This window comes from Gymnodraco acuticeps, unplaced genomic scaffold, assembly GCF_902827175.1.
Source record: "Gymnodraco acuticeps unplaced genomic scaffold, fGymAcu1.1, whole genome shotgun sequence".
In the NCBI taxonomy this organism is placed as follows: Eukaryota; Metazoa; Chordata; class Actinopteri; order Perciformes; family Bathydraconidae; genus Gymnodraco; species Gymnodraco acuticeps.
In genome coordinates this window covers 175,889-200,662 of record NW_022990710.1, presented here as the reverse complement: position 1 = coordinate 200,662, position 24,774 = coordinate 175,889, and the positions used below count along the sequence as shown (strand labels likewise).

At 40.5% G+C, this 24,774-nt stretch overlaps 1 protein-coding gene across 1 annotated transcript; it reads right to left on the bottom strand.

Moving 5' to 3' along the window:
* Positions 1 to 651: 651 nt before the first annotated feature.
* Positions 652 to 21,815, bottom strand: LOC117556313 (amyloid protein-binding protein 2). The gene is made up of 13 exons (XM_034231623.1): positions 21,408 to 21,815; positions 17,033 to 17,121; positions 14,975 to 15,126; positions 12,946 to 13,069; positions 11,947 to 12,115; positions 11,318 to 11,407; positions 11,128 to 11,195; positions 10,937 to 11,042; positions 10,731 to 10,855; positions 9,492 to 9,577; positions 8,216 to 8,406; positions 2,646 to 2,811; positions 652 to 1,774 (listed from the first exon to the last, which is right to left on the bottom strand). Exons 1-13 carry the CDS (start codon positions 21,654 to 21,656, stop codon positions 1,512 to 1,514), a joined length of 1,878 nt encoding a protein of 625 aa, XP_034087514.1. The 5' UTR covers positions 21,657 to 21,815; the 3' UTR covers positions 652 to 1,511.
* Between the last annotated feature and the right edge of the window lie 2,959 nt (positions 21,816 to 24,774).

Genomic DNA, 24,774 nt, shown 5'->3' with positions numbered 1-24,774 from the left:
TAACAACTGATGAGAATTTGGACAAACAGTCAGTATGGTGAGAGCTGATGGAAAACACAGTCCAGTCAAAATAAATCCTGGAATTTGCATGAATTGGGTATAAGCCAGGAAGGAGTGGAGAGGAGGCCAGATGCACAGGTGAACAGGCTCGCAACACACACTCGCACAAATACACAATATTGGTCCCCATTGTTAGTGCCCTTAAGGGTATAGTAGTTTATTTAGCACTTAGATGTATGGGTCCGTCTACAGACAGATAACTGCAAGCTGGTGTAAGGCTGGTAATCATCAGTGGAGCACTTTAGGGCAGCCAGAGTGCTACCTGTGACACACACACACACACACACACACACACACACACACACACACACACACACACACACACACACACACACACACACACACACACACACACACACACACACACACACACACACACACACACACACACACACACACACACACACACACACACACACACACACACACACACACACACACACACACACACACACACACACACACACACACACACACACACACACACACACACACACACACACTCTTCCTCTTTTCACTCCTGTCCCTTGTTTTAACCTAGTTGAGCCGTTTCTTTGAAAAGCATACACAAAGGGCTACATAAACATACCATTTTGTATATCAATTGTTGGCATTTTAATTATTTTCAGTACTAAGCTGGAGAAAAAAAGATTAAATATATTGAAACAAGAACTGTGAAGCGTCTTTTATGTGTAACAATATACCAACAGGTTGAACACATTCCACTGTTTGTAATCTCTCTCCAACAAGCAGTCCACAACACGAGTTCCTAAGGGTCCACTTTCTTTTCTTTTTTGCAAAGGAAAAAAAAAACAAGTGTACAATCGGCTGTATTATTTTACTGTACAAGTGTCAAAAAAAGCTGACATTTTCCATCGCTGATCCACCAAATGATGATGTTGATGATGGATGTGTGTTAAAAATGGTTTTCCACAGATGGCTGAGGGGCCAGATACTGTGGTGTAAATAGCCCTGGAGAACATGGTTGTTGGATCTGTGATGATGAATCTCATGGCATTCAGAGCTACACTGGTTCAAATACAAAAAGCTAAATTGAAACGAAAAAGGCGAGCGAGACGAGAGAAGAGATCACCCTTACAGGATGCTTGAGGTTTCCTTCTTTTTCTCGATTTCCTCTTTCTCTCGGAGTAATACAACAGTCTGCTCTGTGGGGTGACGCTGCTTCCAGCCTGGAGTTGCATCTTGGTGGTTTTTTGTGAATGTCGATGAGGTTTGATAACAGTCTCTTCTCTACGTTTTTATTCCACGACTAAATGTGTGTGTGTATGTCTGTGTGTGTGTGTACTAGCAGCTGCAGTGACCGTAAAGCCAACCGACTCGCCGATGATGCTTGAATTTTCTGTGCATTACTACTGAACCCAACACATTTGGGCTCAGTAAGTGTCCTCATCAGGCTTAAGCCCACATGTCTTTCATTTTTCTTTGTGGAATCAGCCGAGACAGGGCCGGGTGGGGCCCATGCTCTGGGCCAATAGGAAAGCTTGTACCACCTCCTGGGTCTGCTGGGGCGTAGTGTTGACGTCCTCCAGGGCGTCTGCCACGGCAAACTGCCGGTCCCTCAGCCTGTTCCAGTTGGACAGTACGTTGTGGTATTCAAACACCTTCTCGTAGTTTCCCACTGAGTTGTAGAGTTTGATCAGGCCTCTGTAGTCGTACTCCAGCCCACTGTAGCCCTCTCCAAACAGCTTCTTACCTGTGATAGAACAGGAGAAATGGTAAATGGACTTCCTTCATACAGCTCGTTTCTAATAGAAGTGCTTAAACAACACATGTCAGCTTTCAGAGGCAGAAGCTTCCATACAAGGACAGCAGGGATAAAGCACATCATGAAAGAGTGAGAAGTATTTTGGCACTTAGAACAAACTAAAAGCTGTTAAGTCATTCAAAAATCATCCAAAACGAAGACGTACAAAATGTTCATCATTGGTTGGACTAGTATTTAAAGAGGATATATTATGCAAATATTCAGGTTCATATTTGTATTTTGTGCCTCTACCTGTGAAGTGAAAATAATCATAAATAATTATTAACAATCCATCAATTATTAGTAACACACTTCTACCGCAAATAAAAACTAGTTTATAACAAAATTAGTCCTCGTCGGGGATAACCTTAAAGGGGCCCTATTATGCTAATGTTCAGGTTCATATTTGTATTTTGAGCCTCAAGTGTGACATGTCTCTCTGCTTTAATGTTCAAAAAGCCCTTTATTTTTCTCGTACTGCCTGTGCTGCAGCACATCTTTTCACCCTCTGCCTGAAACCAGAGCCCAGTCTGCTGATTGGTTAGCTAGCCTGATCTGTTGTGACTGGTCAACTGCTTAGAGCTGTCCCGCCCCTTAGCCTATCACTAACAATGTGTTGAAGCGCTAGCCAATAGATGCGTGAGTGTTACATAGTGATGTCACTATGTTACAGAAGTGAACTCAGGAGTCGGATGGAGGCGTTTTCAGGCAGCAGGAGGGGGACTTAAGCCTTTACAGACCATGTACATGCATAACCTATATAACACACCCCAAAAAGAAAGGAAAACCCCAAAAAGCATGCACCCCCTCCCTGTCTGACCGATAGCGATGGAGCGCAGGTAGAGCCGCTCTGCGTCGTCGTACTGGTTCATGTCGTAGTTGTAGAGGGAGGCCAGGTGACCCACAGACAGAGCCACTTCGTAGTCCTCATGGCCCAGAAGCTGCTCCTTGATCTGGATGGCTTTGATGTGCATCTCCTCCGCCTCCTGATTACATGAATGAACACACACCTGCTTTGAGTTTTCCACAGTCATATCTTAAAACAAAACCCATATTGAAATTCAAGCAGGTTTTGATTCCTTCAAATCATACTTCCTTTTAATTGTGGCATTTCAAATATCATTTTCAATAGCCGCGTTCACATCGCATCAGAACCTTTTTTACCCCCTTTTCCGTCCCCGTTAGAGAGCAGGTACTTTCGTGAAGCCGCCATTTTATTATCCTCGCATTAGCATTAGCCCAGCGCACAAACGCAGAGAGACTAACTTATGGCAACACAAAATAAAACATGGGAGCGGTGGAGATGAGGAGGCGTCGGCGTTCTGGCGATTTACTCAGAAGGCTTCAGTAGAAGCTGCTGGGAGTCCCAGCAGCTTCTACTGAAGCCAGTCCCCAACTCCGGGGACTTCCGGCCGGGGACTTCGGGTGGCAGTATACGCCGTGAAGTGGTTTGCGGCCTGCCAGTAAACCCAAAGCAGAAGAAGAAGAAGTGACGTCAGCGGCTTCATTTGCCTAATCCTCCCCCAGGGAACTTATTCTGGTGTGAACGCGATCTGTAGTTCATGAGAACTAAAGAGTTCTCATGAACTAAGTTCTCATGAACCTTTGTGGGAAAAGTACTGCGGTGTAAATGTGCCTAATGTAAATTATGGGGGATGACATTCTCAGTACTTGTAATCAGAGGTGGGACCAAGTCATTGTTTTGCAAGTCCGAGTCAAGTCTCAAGTCTTTGCGCTCAAGTCCGAGTCAAGTCTCAAGTCATTGTTTTGCAAGTCCGAGTCAAGTCTCAAGTCTTTGCGCTCAAGTCCGAGTCAAGTCTCAAGTCAGGATGGGCAAGTTCAAGTCAAGTCCTAAACTTTGACAAAACGAGTCATAAACAAGTCATTATGTGCTTTTCACCAAATGTAATGACATCGATCAACAGAATAATACTTAATAATCAAATTGCTCTTTATTAGTCACATTAATAATTTAATAATCCATTTTCTCTCTGCTGGTAAAGTAACGTGTGTTTTTCTAATTTAAGAGGGATCAGTAAGGTAAGGCTACCGTGACGGTTTGATTCAGAAGGAGTTTAATGAATAAGATCCCTGATGTTGAGGTAACCAGAATGTTTATTTCCACTGTGTACAACATGTTATAAGGGACCCACAATCTATCTTTATGCAAGGGATAATGTGCAGCGAGGCGGGGAAAAGAACACCTGAATCTAGATCCCTCTGCAGGTGGTACTTTAAGTATATTTTGATGCTAATACTTTTACTTGTAACATTTTGAATGCAGGACTTTTTATTGTACAGGGTTCCTGCAGGTTTCGCCAACTCAAATTTAAGACTTTTTAACACCTTTTTAAGACCACTTTGAATAGAATTTAAGACCTATTTCACGGCAATAAAGTATGAAGGAAAATGTATATAAAGAAGAAATACGTCCCATAATCACTTACAAAGTAAATGTATTCATGTTCAACATAAGAACAATGACTGAACACAACAGCATAACAGTACAGAACTGTGTTAGCGTGTTAGACAAAAAGTGTGTATGTGTGTGTGTGTGTTAGGGCTGTGCAATTAATCATATTTTAATCGCAATTACGATTTTGGCCTGCCACAATTACGAAAACAACATAATCGGAAAAAACGATTATTTTGCTTTGCTAGGTTGTGACAGTGCACTACAACATATTTGATCTAATGAATTTTTTAGTAATGTATCATTTATTTAATTAATTTTTGTATTGGTTTTTCAGTGGAATTATACGTTCAGGGTAATCAACAGTTAAAAAGATACTGTTCAAATTATTATTTGTTTTAAAGTTCAATAAATGGATGTTTTCAAAGTCAATGAATAATCATATTTAATAATCGTGATATTAATTATTGACCAACATAATCTTGATTATTGCCATAATCGAGCAGCCCTAGTGTGTGTGTGTGTGTGTGTGTGTGTGTGTGTGTGTTAGAGATGTTAAGATTCACCGATTCGCATCGGTGCACCGGCATAAACGTTCAAGATGCGAGTGCACCGGTTGAAAGAGTGCACATCGGCTACAGTTTGGGTTGAACCGGGTTGAACTCGCGATGCATCGATGGCGTAGCGTCTTTGCATCGGTAAAAAAACGATTCATTCATATAAAATCCCCTCATCTTGTCAACGCTCAGCAGAGACGATCTTTGATATTTGCTTCGCCACTACGGAGGCCGAGAGTCTCAGTTATCAAAACACACGGAAGTTGAGGAGAAAGAGAAACACAGCGCACTGAAAAATACCTACATATCAAACGTTTGGCAACACTTCGGATTGTTCAAGAAAGACGGTGTAATAGTCCTTTATGCTATATAGTTGACCGCAGGTCATGGAGAGTAATAAGGTATCTTTATTACTTAACAGGTCTACAGCCATGATACATAGATCCGTCCTAGATGCGGGCTTGTATACACACAGTATCACTCCGCAGCCGCACCCCATCAGTAACGTCCTGATGGTATATGTGCGCGGCACTATATACTACAGACGGTCAACTTGAAAAATCGCTCGCAAATTGTTAACGATGCCGAGTCGCTTTAAAGTACACAAGTAGTACGAGGAACTTAGCGACGCACATAAAGAGGCGACATGGGGTCTGCGGCTGAAAAGAGTTAAATCACTCAGTGAGGTGTTCTGTCAGAGAGAGTGGTGTTTAGTTTACAGCAGCCTGTGACGGCCAATAATAGTTTAAATGTCTTCCTTACTGTAAGCAGTTATGAAATACATGTTTGTGAAAGGTTATTTTCTTTATTGTTCATATAGAACCCACTGCTTTCTGCTCACTAGTGAGTTAGCCTATGAATGAGTGTTAAGCACACCAGGCAGCAGCTGTATGGGCATTGCACTATGGTAGCTGTTATTTGCACATTGTTAATCATGAGCAATGCAGCCTTACATTGTTTAACTGTGAGGTGTTATAACATTGTACTCTGGAGAGCTTTTAAAGGCAAAAAAATAAACGGCATGATGGGATGTGTAGTACCAAATATATAAAGCACTTTTTTGTTAATGTATGATTTGCTGCATATAAGGAATAAAACAAAAATCCTCTGTCGTACCATATTGAAGTATTATTTTTGCATCGTGTTGAATCGTATCGAACCGAATCGCATAATGTTGAATCAAATCGTATCGAACTGTATCGCAACAGGGGTGAATCGTATCGTATCGCATCGCCTGGTGTTTCAAATGTATCGTTAATGTATCGTATCGTGGCAACGTATCGAGATGCGCATCGCATCGGCCTCAGTGATGGAGATGCACATCCCTAGTGTGTGTGTGTGTGTGTGTGTGTGTGTGTGTGTGTGTGTGTGTGTGTGTGTGTGTGTGTGTGTGTGTGTGTGTGTGTGTGTGTGTGAGAGAGAGTGACAAGAGCTATATTCAGAGCTCTGCTGCCTTGGCTACACTATTTCATCGTTGCTGTTGTATGATTGGTGTTTAGCTGCGGTATTTAGCGTCTACAGCACCTCCGCTTTTAGGGTTGACGGAGACCCAAACTTCGCCCGGAGGTCCCCCGGTGTTGTTGCGGGAGCTGCTGCTGCACTAGCTAACGCTACATTAGCTAACGCTGCACTAGCTAACGCTACATTAGCTGCTGCTGCACTAACTAACGCTACATTAGCTAACGCTGCACTAGCTAACGCTACATTAGCAAAACAAACACCAATTTATTTTGCAAAAGGTGCAGCGGGCTTCAAACACGTTCCCTCCACTGGTTTCAACCAAGCACTAAATTAGATGTTTTCCAACCAAATACGGTTGAACTTACACTTCCACATATTGATTTGTAAGTAGATTCGAAGATAGGCTACATGAGCTTAAGCTTGGTTGATAGGTTACTAGCTGAGTGTTCTCCAATAAGGGGCCGGGGGAAACAAAGTTAGTTATTACTGGTTCCATGTTGATTTAATTCAATACAAATTGTTGGGGGGAACTGAAAGGCTATTACCGCACTGGTTAATTGCAGCCCGGACATTTTCCCCAAAACACATTTAGACGCTATCGCAACGCAGAAGTACCTTTCAAATCCGATAATTTTTAAGACCTTCTGAATCATATTTAAGACCTTTTTAAGGCCTTAAATTCTGATTATCAAATTTAAGACTTTTTAAGACTTGTTAAGACCCCGCGGGAACCCTGATTGTAACTTTTTTTTAAATTGTCTGAACTTCTCCCATCTCTGACAATAAATCCTGAGTGGTTACCAAAACAAAACCCTGCTCTGAAGGTTATTTTCATTTTACAAATCCTGCACTCAGCTTTGCTTTCTCCAATATCATTGACAAGCAGCCAGATGCTGCTTCTTTTTTCGGTTTTCACTAATTTCTTGACTTTTTCCGACGCGCTTGCATTTAAATCCGGCTCCCCGTCGCTCTGTGCAGCTGGCCTGTACCACTACACATGCTGTGCCCCCCACCCTTCTTTCACATAATGGTATGACCTAGTGTGTCCTTGCATATGATTGGCCGCATGGTGGCCCAGCTAAATAAAGACCCGCCCCTGCCTGCAAGGATTCTCAGCAAGAGTAGGAGCGGCTGAAGATTCTGCATTCCCCGACGGGAGTCTTCTCTTCTAGCGGCAGCTCGCGATCGGAGACCTCTGAATTAAAGTATCAAGTGACCTCAAGTCAGAAGGCTCAAGTCCAAGTCAAGTCCCGAGTCATTGGTGTTCAAGTCCAAGTCGAGTCGCAAGTCTTTTGTGATGTTGTCAAGTCGAGTCTCAAGTCATAAAATGTGTGACTCGAGTCTGACTCGAGTCCAAGTCATGTGACTCGAGTCCACACCTCTGCTTGTAATGTGCAACAAGGATTTCCACGATTTGTCTAAAACCGATATTTCGTCATCCAAATATGTCCATTATGTATTCCAAAGTTGGTTATAGCACATCATTCACTCTTTTCTAACTGTCCTTCAATTGTAGCTCAACAGGAAAACACGAATGGGTAATTTTATACAGAAGACTGTCACTTTGCTTCCTAGCGAAAAGACTAATCTGTGAGCTTGATAACGCCCCTTGAAAAATCAGAAATGAGAAGTTATAACATATATATTTGTGAATTGATCTTGAGATTTGAGGCTAGTTACGTTGAGTTCAGTTGCTTAAGCCTCAAATTAACTTCAGATTAAGATGTATTCTTTACACAAACAATATATAGAGTTTAGAAGATATTGCACATAGTAGGCCAAGATACAGTAACTGTTTCAGCTGTATGGTGTGTAGTGGCAGTGTGAGCTCTTGCATTATATATTAGATTAGCATTATTTTTGCATTATATACCAAGAAAGGCAAGAACCGTTGAGCTATTTTCAGTTAGTTTCATGTTACCTTAATAATTAATTGTTCTATGCACACGTTCCTCCTACCTTGAACTTCCTCATGGACTGGTAGAGTCGTCCCAGGTTGCCGTAGTGTTTGGCGGTCTGGACGTTGAACTCTCCAAAGGCCTTCTTGGCCAGCTGCAAGGAGGACAGATGAAGGTCATGAGCCTCTTGAAGGAGGCGCTCCTCTGTCTCCTTATTGTGGCAGTCGATGGCGATTTCCTCCAGAATCAGAGCTGAGGGAAAAAGAAGATGAGGAAGCAGAGATCAGACTTCTGCCCAGGGTTTAACAGCGGAGCCACAGCGTCGGGTTAGGGTTTGCTGCGCAAAGTTCATTTTTACATTTCAGATTCATCATCCCTTTACTGTTCTCATTCGCTTTTAAGCGGCAACTAAGGGGGTCAGGAGAACCAGTAATACCAGTAAAAAGTTTTTAAACATTGCTATATTTTTTAAAACAAAAGTAATAAAGTAGTTTTCCAAAGTAAGTATTGTATGTTGGGGGGACTTGAGACGGCGCATTAAAATAATATAATAATAATAAGAACATTTTGAAGTTAACCATAGCTGTCAGAGGGGCTACTGACTTAAAACGTGTTAAATGGGCTAAGGTTAAGTATATAATTATCCTAATGTGTTCAAATGTTATCTTTTTGTCTCTTAAGTTGACAGTCAGAACAATATTGAATAGATATTGGAAAGGAACTTATGACCTTAACTTTCTTCCAAAAAGCAATATTAAAATATAATAAAAAGGAGTTTATGTTGAGTAACAATTCCTTTTACTGTGTTTCGGAATCGTGGAATTTCACCTCATTTGTTTTGACATCAACATTTCTGGTATTGTGACATTCATGGTATTTACTCAATACGCACGCCAAATCATCTGGCCCAGCCGAGGGAAACATGTTTATCAATGAGAGAACTTTGTTTGATTATGTTAAAGTGAACTGTGGAATAAGTGAACTAAAATAATTCAGAATAAACTATCAAGCAATATCTCCGTGGTGATGACAGTCACTGGACTGCATGCATAGTCCGCATTCAAACTAATTCAATGGCTGACTCATGGCCCCCTCAGAGCTTATGTATTGTTGACCATTCAACTGATAAAAAGAGATATTTTGTAGCAATGACTCACTACTTTTAGATGTAGTTTTATTTGATTCTTTGAAGAGTTGTTTAAATAAAAAATGTAATTTGTATAGTTAAACATTTTTTAAATTAGACGAAAAAGCATCTCATGATCCTCTTCTGCCATTCGCCTCTAACCCTCAGCACAGTGGGCAGAGGGCCAGCATGTCTGCAAAACTTGCTTTACCTTTGACTCTTTTGGAGGAGGCCAGCAGCAGATGGTCCTCGGGAAGAATGTGAGTTATGATGTCTATGGCACGTTCTGCATGAAATCTGAGAGACAAATACATGTCAACAGGCAACTCAGATTTGGCTGGATTCAGGATAAACACTTCCAAGAAAGTCAAGTATTTCCCCTGGTGGAAGTTGTTTGGAACCTTAAACCAGGGTTAGAGGTCAAAGCCTTACCCAATTTTAAAACAGGGCCTTTGGAAACAAGATAGTGTACTAGCATCAATTAACAAATACAAGAAAAACACCACTATCCATGCCATTTTGACATCATCTTTGTTACAGGGTTTCCGCTAGGATTTATTGTTGCCGGTCAAATGTCCGGAAAGAATTTATTTTACAGGACAAATTTGAAACTTACCGATCATGTTTCAATAATAATAATAAGAATGGTGTAGCAGAGTTTCCGTTAGCAGGTAATCACCAGACTATGACCGGATATGCTGATGTTTAAAACTCAGTTAATGGGAGTCATTTTTATATTGCTTCAGTTTATAATCGTTACAGATCGAAAAGTTCAGATTCATTTTTCAATAAATGATTCCACAAATAACAAACAACATGATTATTACATTCAAACAAACTACTTGTAGTAGATAAAGTACATTATTCAAAAGTTTACATTAACTTTGAATAAAAACACGGGAGAAACGGATCCTCTCTTTCCCCCTCTCCCTCTCTCTCTCTCCTGACAGCCCGTCAGTTTCTCATGCAACTCGCAGGGTGGGGCTTCAGGTGATTATGCAGAGCTGAGTCTCCGTCAGACTCAGCAGCTGATCTGATCTCTCTCTCTCTGGTCCGGTTACACTTCACTCGCGTTTATGTCCATATCGATCAGATCCAGCTCTCCTGATCGGCCTTTATAGAGAGCACCGATCAAACTATTAAGAGTGAATATCGGCCGATAATGATCGACGGCCAATCGATCGGAGCATCCCTAATTATTACCGGCTAACGGAAACCCTGCTTTGTTACACCCCACATTCAAATGACCATTGCTTTTTGATATTATACACAATGATGGCACTTGCCAAAGCATGAAGCAACACAACATACATCCGTACAGTGAGTTTAAAACAGAGCAGCACAGTATGTGTAATGCCAAAGTGCTACATTTCTAAGGGAGCTAATGTCTAATGTAATGAGCTGGCTGGTTTAGAAACAGTCGTGAGATTGTAAGATTTATTGTACTCACAGTGCGTTGTCAAATTTCCCAGAGCTATACTGGTGCACATATGAGGAGTAGGCGAGGTCTTCATGGGCGGTGGCAACGTGGATGTTCTTCCCCCCAAACACAGACTGTCGGATGTCCAGCGCCGTCTGGGATTTGCACAAAAAGAAAGGGCATTTATTAAATATAGATAACACGCAAACATTCATGTTGCTAATCCTTCCACGTACCTGGTATATAGCAACTGATTGGCATATGTTGTCTACGTTTAATAAGTAAAATCCGTAATCTAGAAGCGTGTCGGAGTATTTGGGGTGCTTGTGGCCAAAATGTTCTCTGCAGGACACAAAACATTCAGTCAGAATCAATGATAACAAATGAAAATAATAATGTTTAGGCTTTAGAAGACGCAGCAGGTTACCTCGCTAGAAACACTGCATGTTTGATCAGCTGCTCGGCTTTCCTGAACTCTCTCTTCACCACACAGGCCTGCAGCGGAAAGACAAACGTCACACTATGAAGAAAGCTGCTCTCTAGATACTTTCTGCAAAAACACAGCAACCCAAATACTAACTCAATAGAAACTTGTAATCTAAACAAACACAACAAACCTTAGAAGCTTGCCGGAGGACATCAACCACTACTTTGGCAGGCAGCCCTGGAGTGATTTCCTTCATGGCCTCTATACACCACCGGTATGCCTGGAAACATCAGGAAAAACATGTAGCAAGTCAGTTGAAATCATTAAACTGACACTATGAAACAGTTCCTTTAGTGTCAATAATATAAGGGCTGCACAACTAATTATCATTTTATTTATATATCGAAATGGCAATATGGGTATGTGTGTGTGTGTGTGGGAGAGAAACTCCCTCGGCAGGGAACACAGGGATTTTAGCCTTTGCAAACCATTTACATGCACAATAAAATATATAACACACTACAGGAAAGAGAAAACCCCAAAAAGCACAATAGGGCCTCTTTAAGTTGCGGTGCTGCAGAGATATCCTAGACTACAACAGTATTCTGCAGGTTTAATACATTCAAATGAATTCATGAATAAATATATTATTTTAATGTATTTTCAATTATACTTTTTCCTTAAATAATGCTTATTATATTGAAATACCAAAATCAGTCAATATAATCACATTAAGTCATTTCTTTCTAAATTGTGCAACTCTAAATGATACATAATATAGATAATACAAATTGTTCAGTCACTGGTGTTCAGACCTACCTCATCATAGTGGCTTTTGGCGAAGAGCAAGGCACACAGCTCGCCGTACAGCGCTGCCTTGTTGGCCTGGTGGCCATGTTTGGCGAGTTTGTCCATGTAGGATTGAGCGAGCTTGAAGGTCTCCTCCCCCAGGTGGTACTTACAGTTGCCATTACGGACATGAAGGAGCCTGTGTAGACAGAGGAAACGTTAATAACAATCTCAGGTGTGACTGTCCAACCACCGATACAGAACAACCACTTTTGAGGAGACTTTAACTTTCTGTCAGTGATCAAAAAATATTTATTTTTGTGGTAATGGCATTATTCAAACTCTTTTTACTTTATTGGGAATGTAATGGTGCGTTCACAACGGACGAGTTAACATTTGTTAAGGTCAATGCAAAGATAGAAGCATTCACGCCGGGTGAAGCAAATAATGCTAATTCTTAATGCTAGCTTGTAAAAGCCAATCAGCGGTGAGATTCTCCTCCGTTTTCACTGACATACTGACGGGTTGTTGGATAAGGGCAATGGCAGCCAGGGCTCTACAGAACCTTACATTTGTGCAGAAACCGGGCCAAATTGATGCTTATAAATGTATGTGTACAAACAATTCACTTTCTATGGTATAACAGATAAAATAGCTACTCCTTTTTCACATGCCATGAGTGTGGATGAACTACAACGGTAGCTTAGATTAGCTTGATCATTCCAATGTTCATTCAGAAAACAAGCATTTTAAAAGTGTCTGCAGGCACACCTGGCCAAAGCATTAATAAAGAGTTTTTACTCATTTGTATCATGTCAATTATTCGGCATCCTTTTGATATTTTTAGTGCAATTAAAACATGGCAAATGTGTTAATTTTGGGTTCATAAGACTGTATTAAACACGATTTACGAACATATTGCATATTTCTTCTGCATTATTGATTTGGTGTCATGGCATGAGACCATTACAAGCACACAAAAAAAACTATTCCGTCAACTCTGGTGGCCATAGGTTTTTTCACACTGACCTGACACAGCATTCTACAGCCCTGAAGCAGTGGAGGACTTCACTCTGGAGCGTGCACAGCTGCAGGCACGACAAAAACACTTTCTCTGCATCTCCATACCAGCCAGCATCCGACAAGAAGCCACCTAAAATCATATTGGATTAATCAGATTAATAGAGCTGTCTAGGGTCAGAGGGAAATAGATTTAGCATCTAACTGGTGGGTAAAACATATTATCTTTTTTGAAAATACATAAATACAAATTCTATTCATAACAAATCTCCACCCCAACTGTGTGTAGAAGCAACATATCTGTAGAACCTTATGTAGGAGCTCATCCAAAGCGTTCTAACACCAACAAACATCCAGTGTTTAACTAAGGTTATATTAAAGTGTGAGAAGATGTGAAACGGTCTTATCTGTGGAAAGCAGTTTCAAGCAACTGATCAACAAGCCAGGACAAGAGGCTTGGCCTGGAGTACCTTTCTTGGATAAGAGCCAACAATTATTTCTGGTGTTGCACTTTTACATGTATGTTTTGGGGATGAGTGTCAATACCACAATAACCACAATAGCAGAAATGTAGAAGTCCTACTTTGTTTTGTTTAAATACACTTTCTTCCTAGATGGCTTAACAGGTCATAATTCTATTTTCTTAACAATTTTCCATTTCCTTTAAAAACGTGTTACTTAAACAACGATTATTTAATACGTTTAGGCAAAATGATCTAAATCTAATAAGATGACATTTGAACACATCACGATGACGTTATACTTTATCTTTGACCAAAACTAATCTTCACTGAATGTCAATAGCCGCTTCTGTTTCTGCAAAAAGCTTAAATCCAATAATAACTAGCCATACTCTTTATGATTTCACATGGATTTGTGTTGGTTAAAATCGGATTGGTCATCGTGGGTTTATTGATGAAATAGTGACGTCCAAGTGTGTTGATGAACAAAATGGATATAGCCGACAGCAAACAGCATTTTTCAAGGAGATTTGCGCTCCAGGGCAAACAAGCCACATTTGTCTGCTTTTAGGACTGATAACGATAATATAAATGTTAGCGTTTTTATCCCAATGAAAAGGACTCTTTTACATTACATGACGTTTGTTAGATACTTTTATCCAAAGCGACTTACAAATTCAAATTCAGTACTGTGGACAATCCCCACAGGAGCAATTTGGGGTGAAGTGTCTTGCCCAGGGACACAACGACATGCTGACTGCAGTGGGACTCGAACCTGCTATCCCCTGATTCAAAGTCCAGCACACAAGCCACTGAGCCACAGCCTCCCTTAGTCCCAATCCCCTGTTACCTTTGGTACTTGTGTTACCTACTGTACCTGCAGTACCAGCATGTTTTCAAAGTTTGGGCATTGACTTGGTGTGGAAATAACAGTTCTTGTGCCATCCCTAATCTATTCTACTTAATAGTACATCCATAGTAGTATTACATGTGTTATAATAAGACCATTTAAGCTATTTTAAATAATTATGAAATGCTGGATACAAGCGGCCGAGATGGGTTTTCTCCGCAGGGTGGCTGGTGTCTCCCTTAGGGATAAGGTGAGAAGTTCAGTCATCCGGGAGGGACTCGGAGTTGAACCGCTCCTCCATCGTGTCGAAAGGAGCCAGTTGAGGTGGTTCGGGCACCTAGTTAGGATGCCACCTGGGCGCCTCCCTAGGGAGGCGTTCCAGGCACGTCCAGCTGGAAAGAGACCAAGGGGTAGACCTAGGACCAGGTGGAGGGATTATATCTCTTCGCTGGCCTGGGAGCGCCTTGGGATCCCCCAGTCAGAGCTGGTTGATGTCGCCAGGGAAAAGAAAGTTTGGGGCTCTCTGCTGGAACTGCTACCCCCGAGACCCGACCACGGATAAGCGGGAGAAGATGGATGGATGGATGAAATGCTGGCTAAGATTTGGCCCAACTCTCATCCCTATTTTTTTTCTTCCAATGAGCTAACCCTACGATAATATCAGTGTGAGGAACAAATGGCTTATTGAGAGATAAAGGAACAGTTGTGTGAAAATGTTTTCCCATACCGAGCACAAAGCCGAACTGGATGGCCTTCTCTTTGACATGGGCGTCAGACTCTGCGATGTAGGAGCAGCGGCGGCTGAAGGAGTTCGCCAGAACCGAGGCCACTTTCACACCGTGGTCCATTAGCGCTTGAAAGCAGTGGTGCAGGAGGTGTCTGCAGTGGGTAGGACAAAGAGATGGAACATGTCAGCCAAAGGCATAACTGTAAAAGGTAATGGTTTTACATATAAGCCTTTACTAATAAAAAAAACTCAGTAGTTTAAACGTCACAACACCTTGCTAATCAGTGAATAACATAGCTTCTACTATAATTTCTCGTTAAGCCCATCAATCAAGGGTAAAAGCAACAACACACAAATAACATTGTAGAAAGAACATCAATAACGTACCTTCACCTAAGGAGTTTCATTTTACCAAGCAGAGGGTTAGAAGCATTCGCCTAATTTTCAAATCGTTTTCCTAAGGTGAAGTTTAAATTTAAAAGGGTATGCAGTACATGTTTGGCTTAATTATTTATACAAAACATATTTGGTTGTGGTGATTTAACTAAATAAATACATCAGGCTAAGAATATTCAACCATATTCACTATTAAATAATGCAGTTTTCAGCACATACAGCATAAACCGCTCTGATGAACAACTGTGGAAGTAGGGCTGTAGCGATACACTAATCTCACGATACGATACGATACACAGCCAACGATACGATATATATCACGATATTCAGCCAACGATACGATTCGATATAATTCGATACACTTATATCATTTTCTGAATGATTTTAAAGGGACAGTGTGATTTTGGTGACATCTTGAGTGTTCCATTGACTTGGATTGAATTAATTCAACTGAAAGCATCAATTATACAATATATGGCTCTGACAGAGAGTCTACAGCTTGCAAATGCTGGACAAAATGAATCAAAAGATGTGGTGAGAAAATTAGTTTCATTTATTGAAACCGTGCAAACTGTAGCTTACAAGCCTTTGAAACGTAAGTACATAAAGTGCAGTATCACAATGGAGAATTAAAAGGTGCAGCAGGTGGCGGAACACGGGGGATTTGAATGGGACTTGTTAGAAATTAAAATCAATGTTTTGATGGCATAAAGTACCTTAAACATACCGTCAGTTTAAATGCTGTTTTATACTGAAAAACCAGAAGTTCTTGTGCACAACCAGTTGTTAAGCTTTTATTCTGAAAATCCTTCATCTCCGGTTAGCATTTAGCATGTGGCTAATATACCATTTACTATAGAGGTGAATTTAGTAGCGATATGACACGGAGTGTTGCACACCGAAACCTACTGATTTCAACACTACAACTATAGACGTCGAGATATTATTATTGCTGAATATTAAATGAAGGTAGTTTATTTGAATACGTTTGTTTACAGACGTGGGTAGCATGAGACAACATCCGGAACTACCGGAAATGATACCAGCCGTGAAGTATTTTTAGAGTATTGATTACAGCGTTTAAAATGTATTAAATGAAAAGTCATGAAAGAGATAAGGAGGAGAAAAGGCGTGTTTAGATATATATTTAATGTACAATGTCTGAATCCTCTGTAATGCGCAACAACAAACATTGGAGACGTGGAGGGCCGGCCCCCAGCAGCGCCAACCGGCCCACAGGGAGGAGCCAGCAGAGGATATTTAACAGCTGGAAAGATGGAGCTTGCTCTCTTCCCTTCGCTCACAAGAGCCAGAACACAGCTGTTTTTCTGACTGAACCATCTTCTGCTTGTAACATTACCGCGCTTTTTATTAATTAAAGTATACATTTGAACCTTCTCAGAGACTCAATTAGTCTCCTTTTTAAAGCTTCTCTCCTGGACGCGAGAATAACGAACACAGTTATCAGACTTAATGTATCGATACCCGCGGCTGAAATATCGATACTTTCTCGGAAAACTAAATATCGATATATATCGCAGGATCGATTAAATTGCACAGCCCTATGTGGAAGGGACCAGTCTTCAAGCGTTTTTAAGATAACTGATGGGTCTATGTTTCAACTTTTTTGGCACCTCTTACTTAGTCCCATGATTTTCTCACCTTTTGTCTGAAGCTCGCAGAACTTTAGCAAACACCTCCAGCTCACAGAACTCTCCTCCCAGCTGGCAGAGCCGGCCCTGCTGGTAAAGCTGAAAGACACAGACATACAGATTGAGGAATAAGGTGGTTCACTCACTGACAAAAGTTCAGATGTCAACTCTTCCATTAGCTGCAAAATGATCAGTCTAAAGTTAATAACTGTTTGGAATACTAATGTGCAGAAAAACTGAGAGATCTGTAACTACAATGTTGAAGTTTCTGTCTAACTTTTCACTCTAAGCATATTTTATGCAGCCTGCCCTGTACTGTGTATGATAGTTACTAGGGGTGTAACGGTACACGTACCCGTACCGAAATTATTCGGTACGGGCCCTTCGGTTCGGTACAGGTGTGTACCGAAGTGTACCGAACGAATATAACGTTAAACGTAAAAAATTGAGAACGTGAACAACTTTTTGGAAGTAATCTCAGGTGCTGCGTCGCAGCATTCAGAGTAATTTGCTCACATTGGGTTCAACGCGTCATAGAGCGAGCAAGTCATTTCATTGGATGAGAGGCCTACTATGAGAGCTGGTCAGAGGGATGCGTTCAAATGTAGTCAGTAATTTGAGGAACTGTCGAAAATTAATGGCGAACGCAGATAAAGTTGAGCTCGAAAATCCTCCAGCATCATTGAAGTCTCCGGTTTGGGAACATTTTGGTTTCGCAGTTACGTACAAGGATGACGGACAAAGACAGGTGGACCGAACCAAAGCTGTTTGTCGGCATTGTTCAATTAATATTGGTTACGCGGCTGGCAATACATCAAACTTGCACACTCTTGAAAAGGCATCACCCGAACGTGAATATCACCGGTACCAAAAGAAAAAAGACTGAAGTGCAAACCCAACTCCCACTAGCATTTAAGCCTCCACCACTCGCAGAGAGTTCAGACCGAGCCAAAGCTATTACAAACACCAAATATCCTTATGTTGCCATGTTAGCAAAGCGCTACCTGGCTGTATCTGCTACCTCTGTCCCTAGCGAGAGGGTGTTCTCCACAGCAGGAGACATTGTTAGTGCCAGCAGATCTGCCATTTCAGCAAGCAATGTGGACAAGTTCATCTTTCTTTAAAAAAAACATGAAAATACAATGACAAGCAAGTCCTAATGTCAAACTGGCTGCTTAGGAACTAGTACAGTTCAGTTCAAATACAGATTATTTCAGTTCATCGAAAAGCTGCACCTTAATGTTTATTTTATTATATTTTGTATTTATTTGAGTGAATATTCACAGTTTAATAATAATTAAAAACCCAAAACTAATAGTTTATGTTTTGTGAGTACTAGTAGCCTACAGTAAAGTTCAAATACAGATTATTTCAGTTCATCGAAATGCTGCACCTTAATGTTTATTTTATTTTGTATTTATTTGAGTGAATACATTATTCACAGTTTAATAATAATTTTTAAAAAAAAAATATATATATATGTTTTGTTCTGTGAAAAAAAATTCTGCTGTACCGAAAACGTACCGAACCGAACCGTGACCAAAAAACCGAGGTACGTACCGAACCGAAATGTTTGTGAACCGTTACACCCCTAATAGTTACGGAAACTAAATGGGCAGACAGAGTTGCTCCGCTGCTTGGCATCCGAGGTAGTCACAGATATGAGCCAATGTCTGATTATCAGGAAAAGTCAGAACAGCTGGGTACACCCAAACACACAATATTGGTGTGTTAAAAAGCAACGTCTTCGTATGTGTGACCAGCAGTGTGATGGCATCTCTGTGTCAAAGTTCTCTGGTCTCTATTACGGGTGTATTTTAGGGGATGCTTTAGAAAATGCTCTCTGCTGATCAGGAGTTTAAACAAAAAAATGGCTGATGTCTAGCCTGTCATCACAATGCACTGAGTTGGAACTAGATATATGCTGTGGCTCTGTGTGCTGGGGTCTATCTGGGGACACAGCTAGTTTCAGTAGTGGGTCTACATAAGAGTCATATTCAGCCCAATCCACAGATAAAGTCATACTGCTTTACAAGCAGCCAATTTATCAAGGAAGGTCATTTGTTCTCCATATCATGTTAACCGGTTTTTAATAACCACGTTTGTGGCATAAAACAATATAAGCGTGAAACAGTATACCATTGAGTGAGTTTTAGAGCATTTAAAACAATACAACTAGTATATTTATCATATCCAATGTATATCTGTCAAAAATGGTTTCCAATTTCTCCATTAATGCCCTGACAAACTAAGCGATGGCCGGCTGGTGGCCGACACCAGGCTATCGTTTTCCAGCACTGCTGGCATTAGTCTGCACATTTGTCACTGTTTCAGCATGTTGAATCTGCAGTGGAGCCCACCAGTGAGTGGAATGACTCGGTTTGGCTGTTCAACTTCAGGGAATCAGTGCATGAGAAGAGTAACAGAAAACAACTTGAGTCAAGAGGGCCCACATATGGGCTTTTTCAAATGTTTGTCTTCATCTCGTCTGATCATTCCAATACTTGGACATTTAGGGTGTGTCTGTGCGTTAAACAAGGAACACATGTCAAACAGGACTAGACAGAGTGCTAGATTTGAAGGGATGACAGAAAGCGACTGTTTAGAAATGGTGAGTGTCTGAGCAAGAGAAAGGGAGTATAAACAAAACTTAACTAGCAGTGTCAACTACAGTCTACATATGGTGACAGAACTATCACACAAATGGGTCAAATGTAGTTCAGACAGAAACACTTGCAAAACAGCTGCAATGTTGTTTAAAACATTGTGTTGTCTCCAAGTAAACCAGAGGTTTCACAGTAAAAAGTACATTCTTTAAATAGTGCATGTTTATATAGCCTTTATAAAAATGTCCCCCTGTAGATGTCTAATACATTTTCTATGTGATGATTTTGTGTACATATTTTAACTTTATGACTTTACTATAACCTTGAAGTGAAGGTGAGGGTTATTCCACAGTGACATCCTGTCTTGTGAATGGGATGTTTTCATGCCCATCAATAAACCTACACTCTTGCAGATAAATACTGGTGGTTTGTAAAATGTCTACTGAACTTTACCGTACTAATTTCTTTTTGACGTTTTATATATTGGGTTCCATCAGTTAATAATGGATACATCACTAAATAACCAAGAAATATTCTATTTTTCAGTTTTGTTAATAGGTGTGGAGAGGAGGAAAATGTGATTCTACCCTTCAGCTGTCTGAAAGATTTGATTCAGTCAGCTGTCAAAATATCCTTTTTTCCCGTTTTGTTGCTGCTGCCAACATCTTTTTTTGTTTGTTAATCACATGACAGTGCCGATGGCATTAGTTCATAAACAGTTTGATGTCAGCACTCAATTCTGTATCAACAATTAACAGAGGTGGAAGAAGTACTCATATATTTTACTATACTTAGTTTACCAAAAGTAAAAGCCAGCAATATGCAGAATGGCACATTCAGAAAAATATATATTATGTTTTGATTATAATTATCGATGCATTAAAGTGCTATCAACGCTGGTAAAGTTGCAGCTACATTTAATGACTGTGTATACTGCAGGGTAGCTTGTGAATTTATTCCAGGTGTAACTAAAATCAAATGTAATTGATGATTATATTTCACATCATCAATCAAAATCTGCAACATAACCAAAAGGTATTAGATTAATGTTGTGGAGTAAAAGTACACGATAAACCTCTGAATTGTAGTGGGGGAGAAGTACAAAGTAGCAAAACATTCATAAGTCCCTCACAATTGTACTTAAGTACAGTCCTTGAGTAGTTTTGGTGCCTGGTTAAGGCCCTGAATATGATAATGTCGTTTTTATATCCTCAATTTTAATGTGGCATTTAATTAAATGTCGTAGGGGCCACAATCATGGTTTTGTTGCTGTTTAGAGGTTGTTGTCTGTGGCAAATTCATATCTGACCTGAACAGACTGAGATATATTGTAACAACTGACGCTGTGTTTTTTAGTAGATTATTTATGGTTTTGTTGTGGTCCACATTCATTTTTAACCAACTTTTACCTTTTTTATGTACATGACAACATTGCCACAACATTCATGTATGGCTACAGGATGGCTCGCTGGTGTCATAAACTAGCTACAGGATCGATGGCGTTCATGGCTTCATTGTCAACAACGTTTATCATACAGATATTCATACGAGATATACTGTATTTTTGGACATTGTAAGGGTGAGTAAGCTAACGCTTAACATTAGTTCGCCTAACCAACAAAAACATATTGTCCCTTCTGCAGAAACTAGGGTAACTCTATCGTAATGTAACGTAAGCTAACGTAAGTAGCAATGGTAGCTGCTGATTACACAAACTCGTACAGCCTGTACGAGTGTGGGGTGTCATATGCCTAAGCCTCTTTGTAAATCTTAACGTACCTTATAATATACATCGAACTGTATATTTTCTGGGAGCGACCGTATGTCCCTTCTTGACCGGCTGTAGTTGTCCACCACAGCCGAGATAGCCGTGTTGTACAGTGTTTCTGGGATCCATTCGAGCTCCACCGCAGCCATGTTGTTTTCCCTCTCCAAAAAAAACCAGCAGCTACAGCCCTCCCCAGCTCTCCCTACATTCGCTACCTCACTGCGATTAAAGCACTTTCTCCAAGGGTTCTCATATAACATTCGCTTTAAAGCGAGGCTACAAATAATTGTTCTATTATCAATTTACCGCTACAATTCTAAAACCGCTGGTTTATTTTCCATCTTCTTCATCTCCAATTATTCGTCGACCCTACAGCAGTTCCGTGCGTTCCGTGCCCCCCCGTCCCGACGCACACTCACCGGCGTTGACGCAGTGACGTAATTGTGCAGTCGATGAAAGCATATTTGCACAATTTAGTAATTTGGAGATGGAAGAAGTACTCAGATATGAAGTAAAAGTAAAACATATTATCATAAAAAGATACGCTAAGTACAAAAAGGAAAAGCATTTATCATGCAGTATGGCCCATTTATACGGAAGAGGATTAGGGCCACATAAAACAATTTTTTGTGAGGATTTAAAAAAAAAAAAAAAAATGTTGTTCTGAGAAAAAAGTCAGAATTCTGACTTTAATCTCAGAATTCTGACTTTTTTCTCAGAACAAAAAAACATTTTTTTTTTGGGAGAAAAAAAGTCAGAATTCTGACTTTAATCTCAGAATTCTGACTTTGATCTCAGAACAAAAAAAAAATATTTTTTTGGGAGAAAAAAAGTCAGAATTCTGACTTTTTTCTCAGAACAAAAAAAAAACATTTTATTTGGGAGAAAAAAGTCAGAAATACCGGTAACTGTAGAACCAGCTTCACTGCGATTTACACATTGCAGATGGTTGTAAAATGATTTATTATGGTTTCCTCTTGGACCCCTCTGGCGCGCAGAAATTCACTCACGTCCTCCATTGTTGCCTACTGCAATGTGTAAATCGCAGTGAAGCTGGTTCTACAGTTACCGGTATTTCTGAGAAAAAAGTCAGAATTCTGAGATTAAAATCAGAATTCTGAGATTAAAGTCAGAATTCTGACTTTTTTTCTCCCAAAAAAAAAATGTTTTTTTGTTCTGAGAAAAAAGTCAGAATTCTGAGATTAAAGTCAGAATTCTGAGATTAAAGTCAGAATTCTGACTTTTTTCTCCCAAAAAAAAAAAAGTTTTTTTGTTCTGAGAAAAAAGTCAGAATTCTAAGATTAAAGTCAGAATTCTGACTTTTTTCTCAGAACAAAAAATAATAATATTTTTTTCAAATCCTCACAAAAAAATGTTTTATGTGGCCCTAATCCTCTTCCGTACGTTTCAGACTCATACATGATATTGTTATATTGTAATTATTGATGCATAACTGTGTTAATCACTTTAATGTTGCTCTTGGTAAAGCTGGGGTTTATTTATATTACTTTATATTCTTCCAGGTATCTTAATGATTAATTAGTGGATTTATACTTTGTAGTCTGATGCATAGGCGGAGTTTGACATTTGCGCTTTGGGGGGAAAACCTTTTTTACTGACGCCAGTATGGGCCATGGATGTATAATAAGAACTGGATACAGCGTGGGAGGCGGGGCCTCATTCATTCCTATGAGAGCTGCTCATTAGCGCATGATGATAAAATGGCCCACCTTTTGAGAGAGTGAAACGTCACAGATTACCCAGCATGCCTGAGAAGTACCCGCATATGCGCTCATAGAGCATGCGCAACTTTAACCAAAATGCTCGTTCACATCAAGCACGTCAATTTGCGTACACGTAACAGCACCGCGCGTTCATGACAGCATGGTAATGGTTGTTGTTATCATGGATTTGATATGAACGAGGCGGCAGTTAGCAGCTAGCTAGTAATGATGCTAATGTACACATCAATCGTTATGTACTTATATTACGCTGTAACAGGATCTAGTGATATCCAACAGAGCTTCATTTAGCATGAAATAATTATTGCACTGTATATATATATATTTATATAGGCCTACAGTGCAATAAGCTTCTTAGTGCAATACGAAGCTACAGGGACGTTAATAATGTCGGTAATATTAACTTTATTTAATACAACATTTAGGGTACAAGATTTAATCATACAGCCCATGTAGTATGATAATGAATTACAGCAAACATGTGCAATATATCCATTATTACAGCTCCGTGGGATGGCAGTAAGACGATATGGATCCGTTCTTATCCATGGGTAAAGATAAACGCAACTCACATTGGTTTCTCAAACAGCATCTCTGTAAACTACGTGTATTCACTGAATTTCACTCTCTGCCTTTAACGGCTCGTTGTAGCTCCAATAGCTCCAGCCCTACCCTCGTCAGGCAAACTAGACCGAAGAAGTATGATCGTCTTGGTCTTATTGTTAGCGGGAGACATCCATCTGAATCCGGGCCCGGTGCAGACAAGAAGCCAGTCCTGCAGGCTCGAGGAGCTAGCATCACAATTAGCATCTCTTCCGCTGCAGCAACAACTACGCGACGACAACAGAGACCGTGGAGACAGCGGAGACCGAGGAATTAACGGAGACTTCGAGATTTGCCCGGGGACGCCTTGGCAGACAGACACGCATGAGGCAGTGACGAGAGGAAGAGAACCGAGATCCGAGGGAACAAATATCCGACATGTTGTTAGCCACCCTGCTAGCATATCAACGGCTAAAGCTACAACGGAGCCTCCCTCCCCCCACCACCACCCCACCTCTCCAAACACCACGGCAGGCCTCAAGCCGGTTGCTGTAACGGACAAAGACAAATATCTGCAAGCTGACGACATTGTGCATTTAAGCAACAAAAATGGACTACATATTTTTCATCTGAACACTAACAGCCTGAGACACAAACTGGCTGAACTCAGGCAGCTATTCATGAACGGTAAGGCAAGCATATTATGCTTTTCTGAGACCAAATTGGACAATTCCATTACAGATTCAGAGATTGAAATTGAAGATTATCTTGTAGTGAGAAGGGACAGGAACGTGAATGGAGGTGGTGTCTGCATGTACATACATAAAGACACCAATTTCAAAAACCGTACTGACCTGCATCATGAAAATATTGAATCTGTGTGGGTTGAAATTCTTTTTGACAATGCTAAATCTGTAATAGTCGGGACAATCTATAGACCACCGGAACAGAGTGACTTTTATGATACATTAGATGGGTGTTTGGCTGATGTGGGGGATGTAGAGACAATTATTATTGGAGACTGGAACACGGATATGCAACGTAAAGACACGTCCGTCTTCAAGTCCTTCAGTAGGATTTGTGATCTGCACGG

What these genes read in the sequence shown, in the direction of transcription:
- LOC117556313 (XM_034231623.1), bottom strand. Translation starts at nt 21,656, where the DNA reads ATGTTATATGAGAACCCTTGGAGAAAGTGCTTTAATCGCAGTGAGGTA. An exon ending in GCTGTAGAATGCTGTGTCAG is followed by an intron (nt 12,116 to 12,945) that starts GTCAGTGTGAAA and finishes CTGTCTACACAG; the next exon opens with GCTCCTTCATGTCCGTAATG. An exon ending in AATCAGTTGCTATATACCAG is followed by an intron (nt 10,856 to 10,936) that starts GTACGTGGAAGG and finishes TGCAAATCCCAG; the next exon opens with ACGGCGCTGGACATCCGACA.